The sequence below is a fragment of the Acomys minous genome (assembly GCF_964271855.1).
Source record: "Acomys minous genome assembly, chromosome: 1".
Taxonomy (NCBI): Eukaryota; Metazoa; Chordata; class Mammalia; order Rodentia; family Muridae; genus Acomys; species Acomys minous.
Genome location: NC_140483.1, coordinates 41,805,544 through 41,821,684, shown reverse-complemented (window position 1 = coordinate 41,821,684; position 16,141 = coordinate 41,805,544). Strand labels below are relative to the sequence as shown.

Genomic DNA, 16,141 nt, shown 5'->3' with positions numbered 1-16,141 from the left:
GTGTGAGGAGGTCAATGACTTACTGTACACTTGCAGGTTATACTCTTTCTTTGCAGTTCCAGCCACACTCGATGCTATGCATGTGTAGAGTCCTGTATCTGCTTTCTCAGCGACTGAAATCTGTAACCGTCTGCCTCCAGATAAAATGCGAACTCGTCCTGCAGAGTCAGCCAACACCAGAGAGCCTGCAGGATCAGAGGCAAAAAAATATGTAGCTTCTATATCTATGCCCAGTTAAGAACTTATTTATTTAATTGCTAGTTAATTAATTACCTAAATATTTGATAAATATTTGATAATAAAAATCTACTCAACTACAGACTTCAATCCTAATATATGTTGCAAAACTGCCATAAATGTTTACTTTAGAAAACAATTTTTTGAATGGTAGACTCTTGATTATTATAGATGGTCCATAATGCATTTGATTAAAAAGCAAGGATATAATACATGAAGTTGGTTTTTATGATGAACAGTTACTCTGAAAATTATCTTTGTTAAGATAATATCCAAGTATCACAGTTTAAAACTTAATATAAAGCAATTTTCCATCTAGAATTTATTGTGCAAATCCCTGAAAAGGTTTCTGTTGATAATGTTTTTGCTTCTTTTACAGTTGTCAAGTTAACTAAACAAAATAGATATTCATTTTGTCTGTCTGTCTGTTATCTGTCTACTATCTATCTATCTATCTATCTATCCATCATATACTCATCCATCCATCTCTATCTGTGTATCTGTTTGTCTGTCTACCATTTAAAATGTTTGGGAGTGGAAACTGACCTTTTTTCTTCCAGGTAAGATTTGGGGGTGGAATTCCACTTGATTCACACAGCAGAGTGATAAGGTTCCCTTCAATGGCTGTAAGCTGCACAAGCTCATCAGAGCCATAAATACTAGGTGGTACTGAAGGAAAAAAAAAAGTATTGATTCTACAATTTTTGTGTCACAGAGTTTCCCTAATGCTTTACACATAGTAGAAAGGGCTCTCTATCCAAAAGCACATATGGCTGAATATCACCTCTAAAGAATACAATCAATTCCTAATAACAAATTCCTACTGTCACAGAAATTCTATAGCTGAAGTCCTCAGAATGACATAGTTTATTATAGATATTTAGACATGGGTGTGAAATTTTTGATACCTACCAAATCTAAGGTTAACCTCAACACTGATGCCCAGCCAGTTTTGACATCTCAGATGCTGAATAGAATTAGAGGACATTCACTTACTCTAGATCGCACACCTTGTCTTTTATTGATCTGCGGAATTTTACTGGAGCTCTCCAAGTCCCTCTTGATTAATACGCTTCTCTCAAAAGGATTTCAGTCGAAGACACTGGCTAAACTCTCCCCTCCCCCAGGCACACTGCAGCATCACCAATACTTATTCTTCCAAGCTACTGGGAATGAAGTGGTCACAGGACCCTTTTCATGCCGCACTTAAGTGTCAGTCCTTACTCACCTACCTCTGCATAAACAATTCTATTCATCTGAAGCTCATGAAACCAATTCATTTCTTTTTGCCTCATCTGTGAATCTGCCACTCATCTATCCACTGATTGGCTATTGAACTTTTTTCTTCTCTTCCTCTTCATATCAAGCCCTTCCATCATTCTGCAGGAATGCAGTATCCACGTGAATAACCAGTGTATGGACCCATTGATTCAGTTCTTCTGTCTATTCTTACCTTTCTGCATCAGAGACTATACAATGGCCTTTACATCATCTAGAGCATTCCTTCTATGTATTTATAAATTCAGCCAGTTTCATGATTGCTACACCTTTTGTTTTCTCAATCAGGTACTTCCAATTCTCAAGTCACCATTCTAATTTCTCCACATTCAGGTGTCTTCTCGTGTTTATTGACCCCTCTGCATCTTAGACTTCATAATCAGTAATTTCAATGTCTCTTTTGCCAATAATCTCAATTTCCTGACTTTTCACCCTTAGTTGGCAATACCTTTTCTCTAGATGGAGTCTACTGTGTACAGTGTCATCAAGTATCCAACAGGCAATGGGTTACACAAAAGAAAATGACACAGTCATATAGACTGACACTACTCTAAACTCATAATCTCCACTTTCAACTCTATCCTCAGCTATTCCTGTGGCTTCCATGAATATTAGCAGTTACAAACCTAATGAAGACTCTGCCTGGAATCTAGCTCTCACAGCAAACTGGTTCTTACATCACATGTCACGTATGATGTTCAAGAAGCACGGCCAAGCTTGGCCTGTCCAAATAGAACACAAGCAGCCCTTCTTCCTTCTCTAAGAGAGACACCACCAGCCACAAGATCAGATGACTGAGGAGCACAGATACTTGATTTAGTTTAAAAAAAAAACACATCTAGAGTATAGTTGCTTTCTTTTCTTTTTTTTAAAGATTTATTTTTATTATGTATACAGTGTTGTCTGCATGTACACCTGCAGGCGAGAAGAGGGCATCAGATTACATTACAGATGGTTGTGAGCCACCATGTGGTTGCTGGGAATTGAACTCAGGACCTTTGGAAAAGCAGGTGGTGCTCTTAACCACTGAGCCATCTCTCCAGCCCCTAGTTGCTTTCTTAAAAAAATTATATATATATATATATATATATATATATATATATATATATATATATATATATATATATCACCTCGGTTCTTCTTTCAAACTATTTAATATATTTTGTAACACTTAGAATTAACCCATCTGCTTTGCCTTTCTACCACATATTTCCTTTCTTTCTGCTGTACTGTACTAGTTCATGGTGAGCAATGTTGAGTTTACCGATTGAGTTAGAATTCTTCAGGCCTTTGTATTGCTTTCATCCTGCTCACAGTTAAGGCAACTCTTGCTTATGGTCTCAATTATATGACACAGGACCCATTATCTCTTTCTTTCTAACCTAAAATAGGTTAAATTTGACTATTTGAGAGTTTTCTTTTCTTTTTTTTATTAATTTATTCTTGTTACATCTCAATGTTTATCCCATCCTTTGTATCTTCCCATTCTTCCCTCCTTCCTATTTTCCCCTTATTCCCCTCCCCTATGACTGTTCCTGAGGGGGATTACCTCCCCCTGTATATGCTCATAGGGTATCAAGTCTCTTCTTGGTAACCTGCTGTCCTTCCTCTGAGTGCCACCAGGTCTCCCCCTCCAGCACAGGAGACAACTTCCTGAACAGAACACCAACAGCCCAGGCCTTAATATCAACAATTAATAAATGGGACCTCATGAGGCTGAGAAGCTTCTGTAAGGCAGGAGACACTGTCAAGAGAACAAAGCGACAGCCTACAGACTGGGAAAAGATCTTCACCAACCCTACATCTGACAAAGGTCTAATATCCAAAATATATAAAGAACTCAAGAAATTAAACACCACCAAACCAAATAACTCTATTTGAGAGTTTTCTAACCTGAAATTTTTCCTCTTTCTCATCAGCCACTTCTCATGGAATAGTGGTAGAACAGAGAAAACCTGATTATTTTTCCAGTGCTATCTCAACTGTCTTTCCTATCAATCATTATTATATTCATTGCATTCTGCTTTCCACTGTTAAACCCCTTCCTTCAGAGGCATTAGTTTATATATTAGTAAGGAACATCTTACAGTTTATGTCTAGTGACTTCTCTGCAGTACATAACATTATCTATTAACCTATCCATCCATTTATGTACAAATTATTCATTGCCTATTTTATTTTTTCCGGAGACATCGTTATCCTTAGTTTACATGCCATCATTTTTAGTAGGTTTTCCTCCTACTTTTTAACTGTTCAATTTCCCACGTAGGGTCTCCTTTTCTACTCCCATATCCGTACAGTACTGTTGGAAGGCATTCTGTATAGCACTGTACTGTACACACTGCTTTACTTTCTTTCAGGAATCTCAGCTTCTATCTACATTTAGCATGCCTCTAATTTTGCTTGCATTCCTGACTGTGTGGAGGATAGCCACACACTGGTGGTCCATATAGACCTCAACAGCGTCATGTCTTCACCTCACTTGTTTTGTTAAGTGGTTTCACTGGGCATCTTCTACTGCACATGCATTATTTTTTGTTTGTGTGCACCTCCAACTTTCTCCTACCCTCTCTTGGCATCTCATTTGTTTACTTCACCTCAAATCCCTTCTCCTCTCTAATGGTCCCTCTTCCACTTTCAGGCTTTCTGTTTGTTTTTAGTTTTGGATCCCACATTTGTAAGAAAACACACGACTTAGGTTTGCTTCATCTCACTTTCTGGGTGATCATGACTTCTAAGTTACCACCCTCTCACGCTTTATAACTTTTAACTCAATGCCTTGTCCAAATTGGGAGATATGGGATTTTTTTTCATTTGAAAGAAATGAAGAAGAAAGAGAAAGTGAAATGGAGAGGAAGAATGGAAAGAGCTAGGAACAAAAATTGATGATGCATAATTCATATGGAGTAAATAGAAAATTTCTATATGGCAACTTTTACCATTTAAACACAAAGTAATCTTTTTGCAGAGTGAGCAGTAGCTTTTGTTAGAACATGATTATTAAAATTATCATTATTTTAACAAGTAATTTCCATACACATATATGCCTTTAAAATTAACTTGTTCATCAAGATTAAAAAACAACGTTCTCCACATATGTTTTTACTTAAAAATGTCAATTTCTAAGTCAGTCAAATGTAAAATTCATTTCTTTGTTTCAGTAATATGTTTAACATATTAAACATTAATATGTTTAATTAATTTAAACATAATTAAAAATGAGACTTTCGGTTACAAATAGATTCAAAGCAGTACTTAAGCTAATGGCAAACAAGTTAGTGGACAGCCACATCCAAGGCATTGTTCATCTTATTAGCAGCATATGTTAAAAGTTTCAAGTGATAAGAGCTTTGTAATCAGCATGGCAATCTCCTCTGCCACCTTACATGGCATGAACACGATGTGCATATGTAACACAACTTTTTAATCGACTCCAACTTGACAAACAACCACTAGTGTCTAGAGAAAGCCTGACAGGAGAAGCCCTGGCTGTAAAAGCTAACAGGTATGTTAAGAAGGAGAGATGAATCATGCCACTCGGAAGTCACAGGGACTAACTGGTTAGGGCTTAGGGCCTCTGTCCATCCATTATGCATTTTGGGCCAGTTCCATGAGTTGATACTTAGGAAATGGACCATTTCCATCTACACGTTACAATGGATGAGCGCCACTTTAAAACCCACGCAGGAAGTGAAAGCACACCATAGGCTGACTGCTTTGTTCGACGAATGCTCATTATACTCACCCCAGATGTTGACGTTGTAGTGTTTCTCAGTTTTTCCAGCAACATTTGTTGCTTCACAGGTGTAACGACCAGTGTCTTGAAGATGAGCATCTTCAATCTGAAATCAAACAATCAAAATCATGCTTGGAAACCAGCCCTGCCCCTTCCCACTTCCTCTTTCTCTCCTTCTCCCTCTCCCTCTCTCTCTTTCATGCACGCACATGCACACGCACACACACATGCACACACGCACACTCAATCTTTCCTTTTGCCCTCCTGCCTAAAAATGCTCCCTATGTACCAAGGGTAGCCTGTAACACACTAGAGCATTATTCAAAAGGCCTGAAATTCACATCAATCCTTCTATCTTAGCCTCTCCAGTGCTGGTATTAATTACTAGCATGAGCCACCATGCTCACCTTGAAAACCTGGGATTGTGTATTAATGTACATTCTAAACAATAAACATAGAAAAAAATGTAAAACGAATGCCCAGTACTCAGATTCAAAATTTATCAAGATTTAAAAATATTCATCTATGCCACATTCTATTTTTACCCAGTTTACAACAGTTGTTAAACAATACAAAAGTCTTCTAAATAAAATTTAGAAAAAATAGCTAAAACAACTACTATCATTTTTGATAAAGTCACTCAAATTTTAATGTATGATCTTTATGTATTCAGGAAGTAAGTTAATGTCCTTATGATTGGTTTGTTACATGTGTTTCTTCTACATTGGATCTGTAGGCTTCTTCAAGTAAAAAATTATATTCAGTTAGCTTCAATTGCCCATTGAGCTATGCTCAGCACTTAGTAGGTAACTGAGCATCAATAAAATATTTTCTTTCATGTATAAGAAGCATGAATCAGTGACTCATTCATCATAAGTTTGCGTTAAAATTTATGTGTAAGAATGTTTTGCCTGCATGTGTGTATGTGAACCACATGCGTGCTTCATGTCAGCAGAGGCCAGAAGGAAGTGTCAGATCCCCTGGAACTGGCGTTACAGATGGCTGTGTGGTGCCTTGTGGGTTCCTGGGATCCAAACCTATGCCCTTTGGTAGAGGAATAAGTACTCCTCACAGCCCTTTCTCCGAACCTCATGCAAATCCTATGTTACTGTTTGACTTTTATGTGTCCCCGATGGGGTTTGCTTATCTTATGAGTACTTGCTTTCCAACTCATGGCACTATTTTGAAAGGCTATGGAACCTACAGAGATGGAGATGTAGGGAGAGAAGGTTGTAAATATAAGCGTCATGGAGGAGTCTGGCGGGATCTGGGAAGGGTAGCATGCTCCGAGAAACGCACATAGTAGAGTGCACGTACGCCACTCAAGACAGAAACAAACATTTCATTGGGACCTAGACTAGAGGTTACTTGTGTTACTTTTGGCAAACCATGTCTTTAAATCTTGGTCATAGTTTGACAATTTGAGTGAAGCTGAATTCGAAAGCAATAGACTAACTTGGCAAAGGAAACAACAAGGCAGCAGAGCATCTAGGAGGGTGTAATGGTTTAAAAATCTTTCATATCTGTTTGCTGCTCCTCCTTCCCCAAAATGGGTTCAGGAACTGAACTCAGGCTGTCAGGCCTGGTGGCACGCGCCTTACCTGCTGAGCCGTCTCACTGGCACCTGTGGCATGACAATTAATGGTAATTTTAGTTCAGTTTACAGTAAGATTAGCAGCAAGAACTACTGTGGGAAGATGTGAAAGTGTGCAGTGCAACCAGAAAAGAAGCTGAGGACAAAGTAGCTACCAGTACTGAACATACAAGTACCTTTAAAAAGCAGCCAAGCAGTTTGCACCGGGGTTGTGTTAAGTGTGGCTTGAGGTCATTCTGACAAGATTTTCTTTAAGAAAGACAGTGCCTCTGGGATACTCTGCTCTCACAGAGGTGCCTGGGGAAGTCCTTTTCCAGGTTCAACTCAGGCACTAAAAGGCTGCAATAGCCATGCATGGCCCCAGGTGGGATGGCTATTGCTTGACAGAACTTGGCATTATTTATATGGTTCTGATTTTGCAGCCACGCATAGTGTAAGAGTTATGGAGTCCAGAAAAAAAGTTTTTGAGGAAAGGCTCAAAGGTCGAGCAATGTTTAGCATGCTCAGATTTCCTGTAGAAGGTTCTTTCCAGGGTGCTGCTGTATGAAGCTACCAGAGCGAAGCTTACATTACAAAGGATATAAGATGTTGGATGTGCCAGGAACATATCCTGGGGAAATCTGTAGGTGATGACTATATCTAGGCCAGTGGAGGAGCTGCAAGTGACAAGGCCACAGGCTGGGGTTCCCCAAACCCACTGGAGCTCATGTCCTGAAACCTGTACCCCAGATGTTTAACATGGAACTACAGGAGTTAATGGTCTTTTTTTTTTCTGCTGAATTTTATTCACTTTTTTGTCACTTTAAAAAAATTATACCCCCAATTTTAGAATTAGGGTTCTTAGTCCTTGTTATTATAAGTTGGAAGTATGCAAGAGATTGTGCTAGTTCAGAAGAGACCTTGGACTTGGATTTTGCATGATGTTGGAATTTCAGACTGGGGACTCTTGAAGTTGGACTAAATAAATTTTGCATCATAAAATAGACATAAAGTTTTTGAGGTCAAACTCCTTTTCTGTACATTTCCTCACCAGCTCCCAGTGCTGGTGTGGATATCTGTGGAATCCTATTGTGATGTATCTCTGGATAAAATAGCCCACTGTCAGTATGCCCTGGACGGTTATACCTGGCCCCAGCTCGTTCCATTTCTCTTTGATTATCACTGTTTCTTATACTCAATCCAGTGGCTCCTATCATCCCGTCTGTCATAATAGGTGAAAATCGTTTAAAATGATATGTCCAAAGAAATCTTTTTTTCTCTTCCTTTTTTTTGGGGGGGGGTAACCAATACACTGTAGCACTCACAAAACGATTTTGGGCTAAAGATTAGTATATTGGAAAACAGGGATGAACATTTAAAGGAGTGCCTAGCATACACCTAGTTAAAAAAAATGGCACAATTCCATTATTTAATTTAGTCTTATGTGTGAGAAAAATGCTGGGTATGTTCTTAAGATACTATTAACTAACTAGTTTGGGTTGGGATCTGTAGAGTGTTCCATTGTATGGGTTTTCTCTCTACTCCTGCCAACGGGACTTGTACATCCCAGGTTGTCTGGCATGGGTTCATGGAACAGATCAGTGGATATAAGGATTTATTTCCCATTACCTAAAGAAAAGAGCACCTACACCCACTGAAATTTATGTTCACATAAATGCCTCTTTCTGTCATTCAGCCACATCTAAGCTTTGAGATTTTGCCAGGTGCTTTCTAGAACACTAGACTCTGCTCCTGAGCATGGGTTGTACTCCCCACCCCCACCCAACTCTCCCACCCTAGTCAGCTGCCGTATCCATCTTTGTTTAGTTACTGAGCTGGCTTCACCTTTCCTTTCTTCAAACATTCACTTTGTGAAGTTCTCCAGATCCTCCTATCTAATTTGCTTGGTTTCCTTAATCAGGACTTTCACTCCTCTCCGAGCTATAAAACTAAGTTGTCTCCCAACATTCTTCTATGCAAGCTCTGTACCAACTATTTGGTCACCAACTCAAATTTACAGTAGTTCTGCGCATGTAAGATGAAGTGACATTTAACTCTTTATAGATTTCGGTAAGATTACAAGATACTGAAGATAGGAGATGTGTCCTAATTTTTGCATCCTTATCCACAGCACCCAAAGTGGGCTGATACTTTTTGGTTAAATGGCTACATGTCAGGAATTTAATCTTAGAGTATTTTTATAACATTTTTTGTGAGTTTTTTTTTTTGGGTGGGTGTGTGGGGGATGGCTTCTGGCACCGTTAAATAAAGAGTTCCTAGAATTTTAGTAGATGACAAAAGAACATTTATCAAATATCAGCAAGTTTAACGTATGTAACACTGAACGCACATGCTTGAGATGGATCTGCAGCCTTACCTTTAGCACACTTCCATTTTCAGAGATACTGAGGCCCGGTCGCTTCAGAAGAGGGCGGCCATCCTTCATCCACATCAGAGTAGGTGTGGGAACAGCATTGCTTTGGCAAATTAATTCCACAGCTTGGTTAATGAGGACAGAGACATTCTGTTCTTCTCCCATAATATTGGGCGGAACTAAGTGAAAGATGAAATTTTCCTCATGAAACAGGGCTGCACACTATGGATGTCCATTAATCATCAAGATACAAGATACACACTGTAGAACTAGGCTGTTTTTAAGATGGAAGACCACAATCATTCTTGGATACACTCTTGGCTTCGTTTTAGTCAGAGTCAGTGCTAAGTTACAGACTAATGCACTCGTGTGGACCAAAGATTCTCCTCACTCATTTTTTTTTTTCATCTTAAAGAGGCTTTGCAAGTCAAAGCTCCCAGCAGTTACATCTAAGAACTGCATAGAACTGGATGGTACTCCTCGGGGATTTAAAAACAGCAAGTCATCCATGAAATATTTTGGAAAACAATAAATTTTAAAATATGATCTCAGTATTTATCTTTATCTTTTGCAAAAAACCACCAAATTTCATATTCATTTCCATCAACATCTTTCAAAGTATGAGGAAGAGACTGTAGGGATTGTCTGTCTAGCCTCCCCACCCCCCACTTCACAGTGTCCACAGGTAAAATAGGTGAGGGTTTACACAGAATGCTATCGCGGGTGGCAAAGCTGAGAGTCTACCAACTTGAGGTTTAGCGTTCTCTTCTTTGCCGAACCAACTTTCCATGGCATAAAAGACTTTGTGGAGAAACTGACACAATAGAGAAGAGGCTAAATCAGTGACTGGTTATAGAATATATTCATAATTACACAAAGCGAGGAGGTCTATTGGAACTTTAATGACATTAAAATTAGAATTCCCTGGCCTTCAGACTTATCAGATGCTGAAACATGTCTGGACAGAAGCTTAAAAAATTCCCTTCCCTTGAGTGCCTTGAAAATAAGCTGTCTTTTCCCCCTAGGTCGCTTTGTGGGGCTTTGAAAGAGAGTAGGTTCCATCAAGGACTCACTCAGGCCTGTATATGTTTACATTCAGAAAAGACAAATGACTAATGAAAAAAAGCACAGGGGTGAATTTCCATGGCCAATCCTCCCTAAATTACCTAACCACTTGGGGATATATTTATAGTCGTTTTTGTTATGGTTATTGTTTGGTTTTGCTTTTTGTGGTCACAGGAAAAACTCATCTGTCTGTATTCACTTGTGTCCCATAGGGCCTCCCAAATGCTTTGGGAGAAATAAGATTATTGTAGTAAAATATATTATTGTAGTCTATGAGCTGCTATTTCAGGCTTAATATCCCTGCATGTGATAAAGTGATGATCAAGGTCTCAGACCGACTACCAATGTTCTGTTTCTGTAGCCATCAGGGCTCTAAGCTACCAGATCTCCTTCAGAGGGAAAGGGTTATGACACAAGGAGTACATCTGTGTGCTGTCCCTGGGTCCATGGCTCGAGCCACGCAGGAATGAATGAACTGTAAAGGAGCAGAGTATATGGAGCAGACTAGGGAGCATCAGTGCCTAGATCTGTGACATCCCTGCTCACCGAGCAGCACACTAGGCATGGACTCACAGAAGCTTAAGGCAACCTCTGAGGGCCAGAAGACAGCGGGGTTGATTTTGACAGGTGACACATAGGATACAGATGTATGGATAGTCTACTCAAACTGAAGAATGCTATGAAGTGGCAAAACAGACTATTTTAATGGCATGGTAATATACCATGAAAACATATTCATAAGCTTTGGCCCAGGAATTGCTAATGGCCAGTTCTGCATCTTGATCAAATTTTGAATTAAGTTTGGCCTTGTTGGATAAAAATTATCTCAACTGTGTATGTGTGTCTTAGGCTATTTGTAGAATTTTTAAAAGGGCATGCTTTCTTTATGACTATTTTAGACACCAAGGTAGACCAAGATGTAAAGTGACAGATACCATTTATGAATTGAGGTCAGTGAAACCCCAACTTTGTTCTTGGGGCAGGTTATTCTGAGATAGGATCAAATGCTATCCCCTTTTAGACCACCTAGCTGTACTGTGAATAGGGAAAAATCATGAATTTTCTCTGAATTTATGTCTAGTTTAACTTATATTTCTCAAACAACCCTCAACTCAAAGGTATTGGGCCGATCACAAAAAATGTCTCCTTTATGTATAATTAAAAGCAATGAAACATGGTTCTGAATATAATACACAAAGAAAGCTTTTCAACAGACATCTACTATAGTTAAATGATGTCTTCCTAATTGTAGAGCTAATAGCTGTAGTCATGTTCTTTGGCCTTATAAAACACCCTACACTGATGTATACATTCTAATTAAATTGTTATTTTTATGGATGTGTGCCATGTGTGTTGCTATATGTGCCTGGGGTATATGCATATCAGCCATGTGTGTTGCTATATGTGTCTGGGGTATATGTATATCAGCTTTGTGTGTTATATGTGTCTGTGGTATTTGCATATGAGCCCTATGTGTTGTTATATGTGTCTGGGGTATATGCATATGAGCACAGAAGCCAAGGCAGAATGTGAGGCATCTCCATTACTCTCTCCTTATTCCCTGGAGACAAGGGAATAAGCCTGAAGAGCTCTGGTTGGCTAGTTTGGCTGGACAATGAGCTTCTGGGAGCCAACTACCTTTTCCCAACCCCCAACACTGGGGTTATAGGCACATAAGACCATGCCAAGCTTTTCACATGGGTATCAGAGGGTTAAGCTCAACTTCTCATGCTCCAACAAGCACTCTTGTGTCCTGAGTAATCTCAGTGGCCCCAATACCTTGGAATTTAAAAGGGCTAAAATAAATTAAACTCAAACACAAAGCAGAAATGAAAATTGATTTGAACCAATTTTGCTAAATCATCACTTTCTCTTTTTCTTCTTGTTGTCAACAATTTCCCTTAACATCAATTTCAGCACACAGCCAGCCAGCTTGTCTCACCATATACTCTGAGGTCAATGTCCCTTTGTTTCTCCCCAGCAGCATTCACTGCCACGCAGGTGTACCTTCCCGTGTCACTCATTTGTGCACTGGTCAATGCTAAAATTCGGCCCCCAGAGAGAACCTATCAATAAAAACAATACCAATTAACCAATATGAGAATAGTAGGTGTGTTCTTTTTATAGTTTCCACAAGTATTCATAAAGGAGAGAAAGACAACACATACCAAAGAGAAGAGAAAATAAAAGGAGGCAATTCTCCAAAACTTTCTTGGATCAAATAATAAGACATTACAGCAATATTAACCAAAAATGTAGGCACACTCATTGCTCTGTTATCTCATAGATCTATCAATTTCTTTTAACATTGACATGAACTTTGTGTTTTTTATATCATCAGTTCTGAACAACTGAATTAAAAAATAAAATATCAGAACTATATTCTGTGTTAGGCAAAATAAATTATCCTTTATATCTGACACAAGCACTTATTAGAGATATTTTGGGTTCAATTTCAGACCACTGCAATAAAACAAATATTGCAATAAAGCAAGTCATACAGAATTGTGACTCCCCAATGCGTATTAAAGTGCTGTTTACACTGTGCTGTAATCTATTAAGTGTGCAATAGCCTTAAGTCTGAAGCAAAGTATGTATTTATCAGTAAAATGCTATTTTATTGCTTGAAAGCATCAGTGACCATCTGAACTGTTGGAAAGAGGCTGGCAGGCTTACTCAATGCACAGCTGGCACAAAGCTTCAATTTGTAAAAAGAAAAATATGGTATCTGCAAAAGACAATGAAATGAAAGCACATAAGATGAGGAATGCCTGTGCTTGTGCTTCTGTGTGTCTAACTTGGGAGTCAAGGGTGCTTCTGTTTTTAACTCAAAATCATTGTACTGCCTTTGCATTTTTCAGAGACTCAGATTTCATTTTTCATAACATGCCTATTACAATTTTTCCCTACTTTATTCTTTGATGTTTTATGGACATGTGCATGGTTTATGTGCCTCACAGATTCATTATTTCCAGACATTTAAACAAAATCCTATCAGAAATTTCCTGTGCTTTTTGTTGATGAGTATTCCTTGTGCCAGGAGTAGAAGCAGGTGCAAGCAGGGAAGAACAGCTATCTCTAGCAAATGGGTACAACTTAACACCATCATGTGAGGGAGGGGAATTCTTACATATGGCACCTTTTATACATTTGAAATCTCAGCTGTGTGGCTATGACAGGCATATGTGGGTCCATGTGCAAAGTCTTTTGAAAATAGCATTTGTTGTAAAACTAAACTGTTGTTCATCAACCCCATGAGAGACTTGAGGAGGAATAAAATTAACTACCTGAGTACATAGGAAGTACAGGTTAGTAGCTTTCCAAAATGAGAAGATGACAGAGACAGTTTTATACCAGAATAGTCACCCAAAATTCTCTATAATGTTGGAGCATCATCTTCAGCCCCTGGCCCAATATATCTGACAGACAAATTTGTGAGGCAGGAACTATTGAGGGCTCGCTTACCCTGTCTTGGCAGAGTTTGGCTGTTGACTCTGCCTGCATCCAAGCTTGTCCTTTTTTAGGCAGAATTCTGTCTGTGGTAGAAACGAGGACATTTTCCCCAGTGGCTTGTTTGCCACATTTGAAGCCATGTCCATAAGTAGGTTGTTTAAGCTTAATTGTTTAGGGGTTAAGATGTTTTTAGGTCTAGATAAATGTTTTAAGTTTATAATGATGAGGTATGATAGATATTGATTTATAATCAGAATTTTAGACTCATCACGATAGGAAAGATATTTTCTTCAAAGCTGCCAAATACGAATAGCCAAAACACTATGAATGTAACATTTATATAGTTCCTGACTGTTTCATGGTTCTTCTTGCTGTAGGCAATTTAATGTATATATGTGTAATAATATAAATGTATATGTAAACAATAAAAATATTTAACTAAAAAAATAACATTTGCTAACTCTTTTTCTCCAAATCTTTTCAACAACATCATGAATCTGAGTATCCTGTCTTGAACATGCTAGTCATTAAAAAAAAAAAAGATACCTGTATTCCATTAGCGAAGCTAGAGACAGGGCTCCCATCTTTCAGCCAGGTCAGACTAGGGGCAGGGATGCCCCTGGCTTCACACTCTAACCTTGCTAGATTATTCACCACTACCTCCACTGTGGAACTGCTACCTGAGATTGAAGGAGGCACTGAAAAAGAGAAAAAAGTAATGTATGTTGTCACTGCAAGCAAATGAAAACCACACATAATTTCCATAATAAATTTTAACAAGTAATTTTTTTTCTTATTTGTGTTGGCTAAGTGTTTCACGTTGTATCAAAGATCTAATCACAGTAATCCCTGGAGGTATGTAGAGCAACTATTGCTTTCCCAGTTTGGCAGAGGAGAAAAAGAAAGTATTGCAAGAAATCAGTTTTCAGTGCCATAATTCCTTTAAATTTTATTATTTTATTATTGTTGCGTGTGTACGTGTGTGTGTGCATGTGCCTTTTGGTGTGTATGTGCATGTACCTGTGTGTATGCATGCACCTGTGTATGCATGAACTTGTATGTATGTTCCTTTGTGTGTGTACATGCATGGACCTGTGTATGCATACATGGACGTGTGTTTATGCATGGATGTGTGTGTGAGTGTGTGTGTGTGTGTGTGTGTGTGCATTTAGCTCTCTGTGTATGCATATACCCATATATGTACCTTTATGTGTGTGCATGCTCATGTACACATGTGTATACATGTACCTGTGTGTGTGTGTGTGTGTGTGTGTTGGTACACACATGTGATAGCATATATGTGGAGGTCAAAAGACAATATGGGAAGTCTGTTCTCTGCTCCTGGTTGGGGTAAGGTCTCTTTTATTTCTGCCAGGCTTTATACTCTATGCTAGGTGGCATTTGAGCTTCTTATCTACAACCCTTGAGATACTCTTATCTATAACATCCATCTTGCTACCACAGCAGGCTTTTCCCCACAAGTTCAGGAGAAGGCTTGTACTTGTTGAGCTATCTCACTGGCCCTGAGTGAATTCTTAATTCTTAATTCCCATAAAGAGAGAGAATGTGTGTGTTTGTATGTGTGTACACATGTATCTTTCTCCATTGCATATGCTACCATATTCTAATTACCCCTAAAAAGGTTTTTCTTGAGATAACTTAATACCCATGAGTGTTAGAATGCACTATCAAACATGGTATTGTTATTAGCTGACAGAACCATGACTGGTTATTTCAACAAGTAGTCTAAAGTTGAAGTTCAACAGCATGTGAAAACAGGGCAGTTTAATGGATGTCCAGAATCAGAAAGCTTACCAGTTTTAGACCATGGGGTCTTTAAGTGAAAATATCAATAGCATACGTGTGTTAAGTATTCACATTATGAGTTTATAAGAACTTATGATCATCATGCATGTTTCCTTGACCCAGGATGTACCTGAGAGATGCAGCACTTACCATGAACTTGTAGACTGTAAAACAACTCTGTAGCTCCAGCAGAGTTGATGGCTACACATTTATAGATGCCAGCATCTGAGATCTGAGCACTTCCAATATGAAGGCTCTGCCCTCTGTTCAAGAAGGCTACACTTGTGGAACCAGAGAGTGGACGGTTGTCTTTGTACCATGTAATAGCTGAAGGGTAAATGTGAGGAGAAATAAAAGCTTTTGTTTCAAAATTCAATATGCTAACTTGAATCTGAAGTAAATATATTAAGACACATCTAAAAATAATTTATTCTTACACTTATTGTTTGAGTTTAATTGGCTTAAATATCTCTTGATGGTTGCTTTTCAAGAGAAAATTCTCCTAAAAAAAACTACTAAGTCCAATGAGTGAATCCTGGAATAGAACCAATGAAAAGCATTCTTTGTATTGTTTCTAATATGTGAATATTACACGATGGTAAGCTTTTTTACCTACTCT

The 16,141-nt window shown here is 38.5% G+C and overlaps 1 protein-coding gene across 3 annotated transcripts in view; it reads right to left on the bottom strand.

The window, feature by feature from the left end:
• Positions 1-16,141, bottom strand: part of HMCN1 (hemicentin 1) — a 494,329-nt gene that overhangs the window by 124,508 nt on the left and 353,680 nt on the right. For all 3 annotated transcript variants that reach the window (XM_084782016.1, XM_084782014.1, XM_084782015.1), the window contains exons 38-44: positions 15,673-15,849; positions 14,263-14,414; positions 12,206-12,329; positions 9,202-9,377; positions 5,261-5,357; positions 784-906; positions 24-185 (exon numbers count right to left, since the gene is read on the bottom strand). In XM_084782016.1, coding sequence (XP_084638142.1) covers positions 24-185; positions 784-906; positions 5,261-5,357; positions 9,202-9,377; positions 12,206-12,329; positions 14,263-14,414; positions 15,673-15,849 — 1,011 coding nt within the window. The remainder of the gene's footprint in view (positions 1-23; positions 186-783; positions 907-5,260; positions 5,358-9,201; positions 9,378-12,205; positions 12,330-14,262; positions 14,415-15,672; positions 15,850-16,141) is intronic.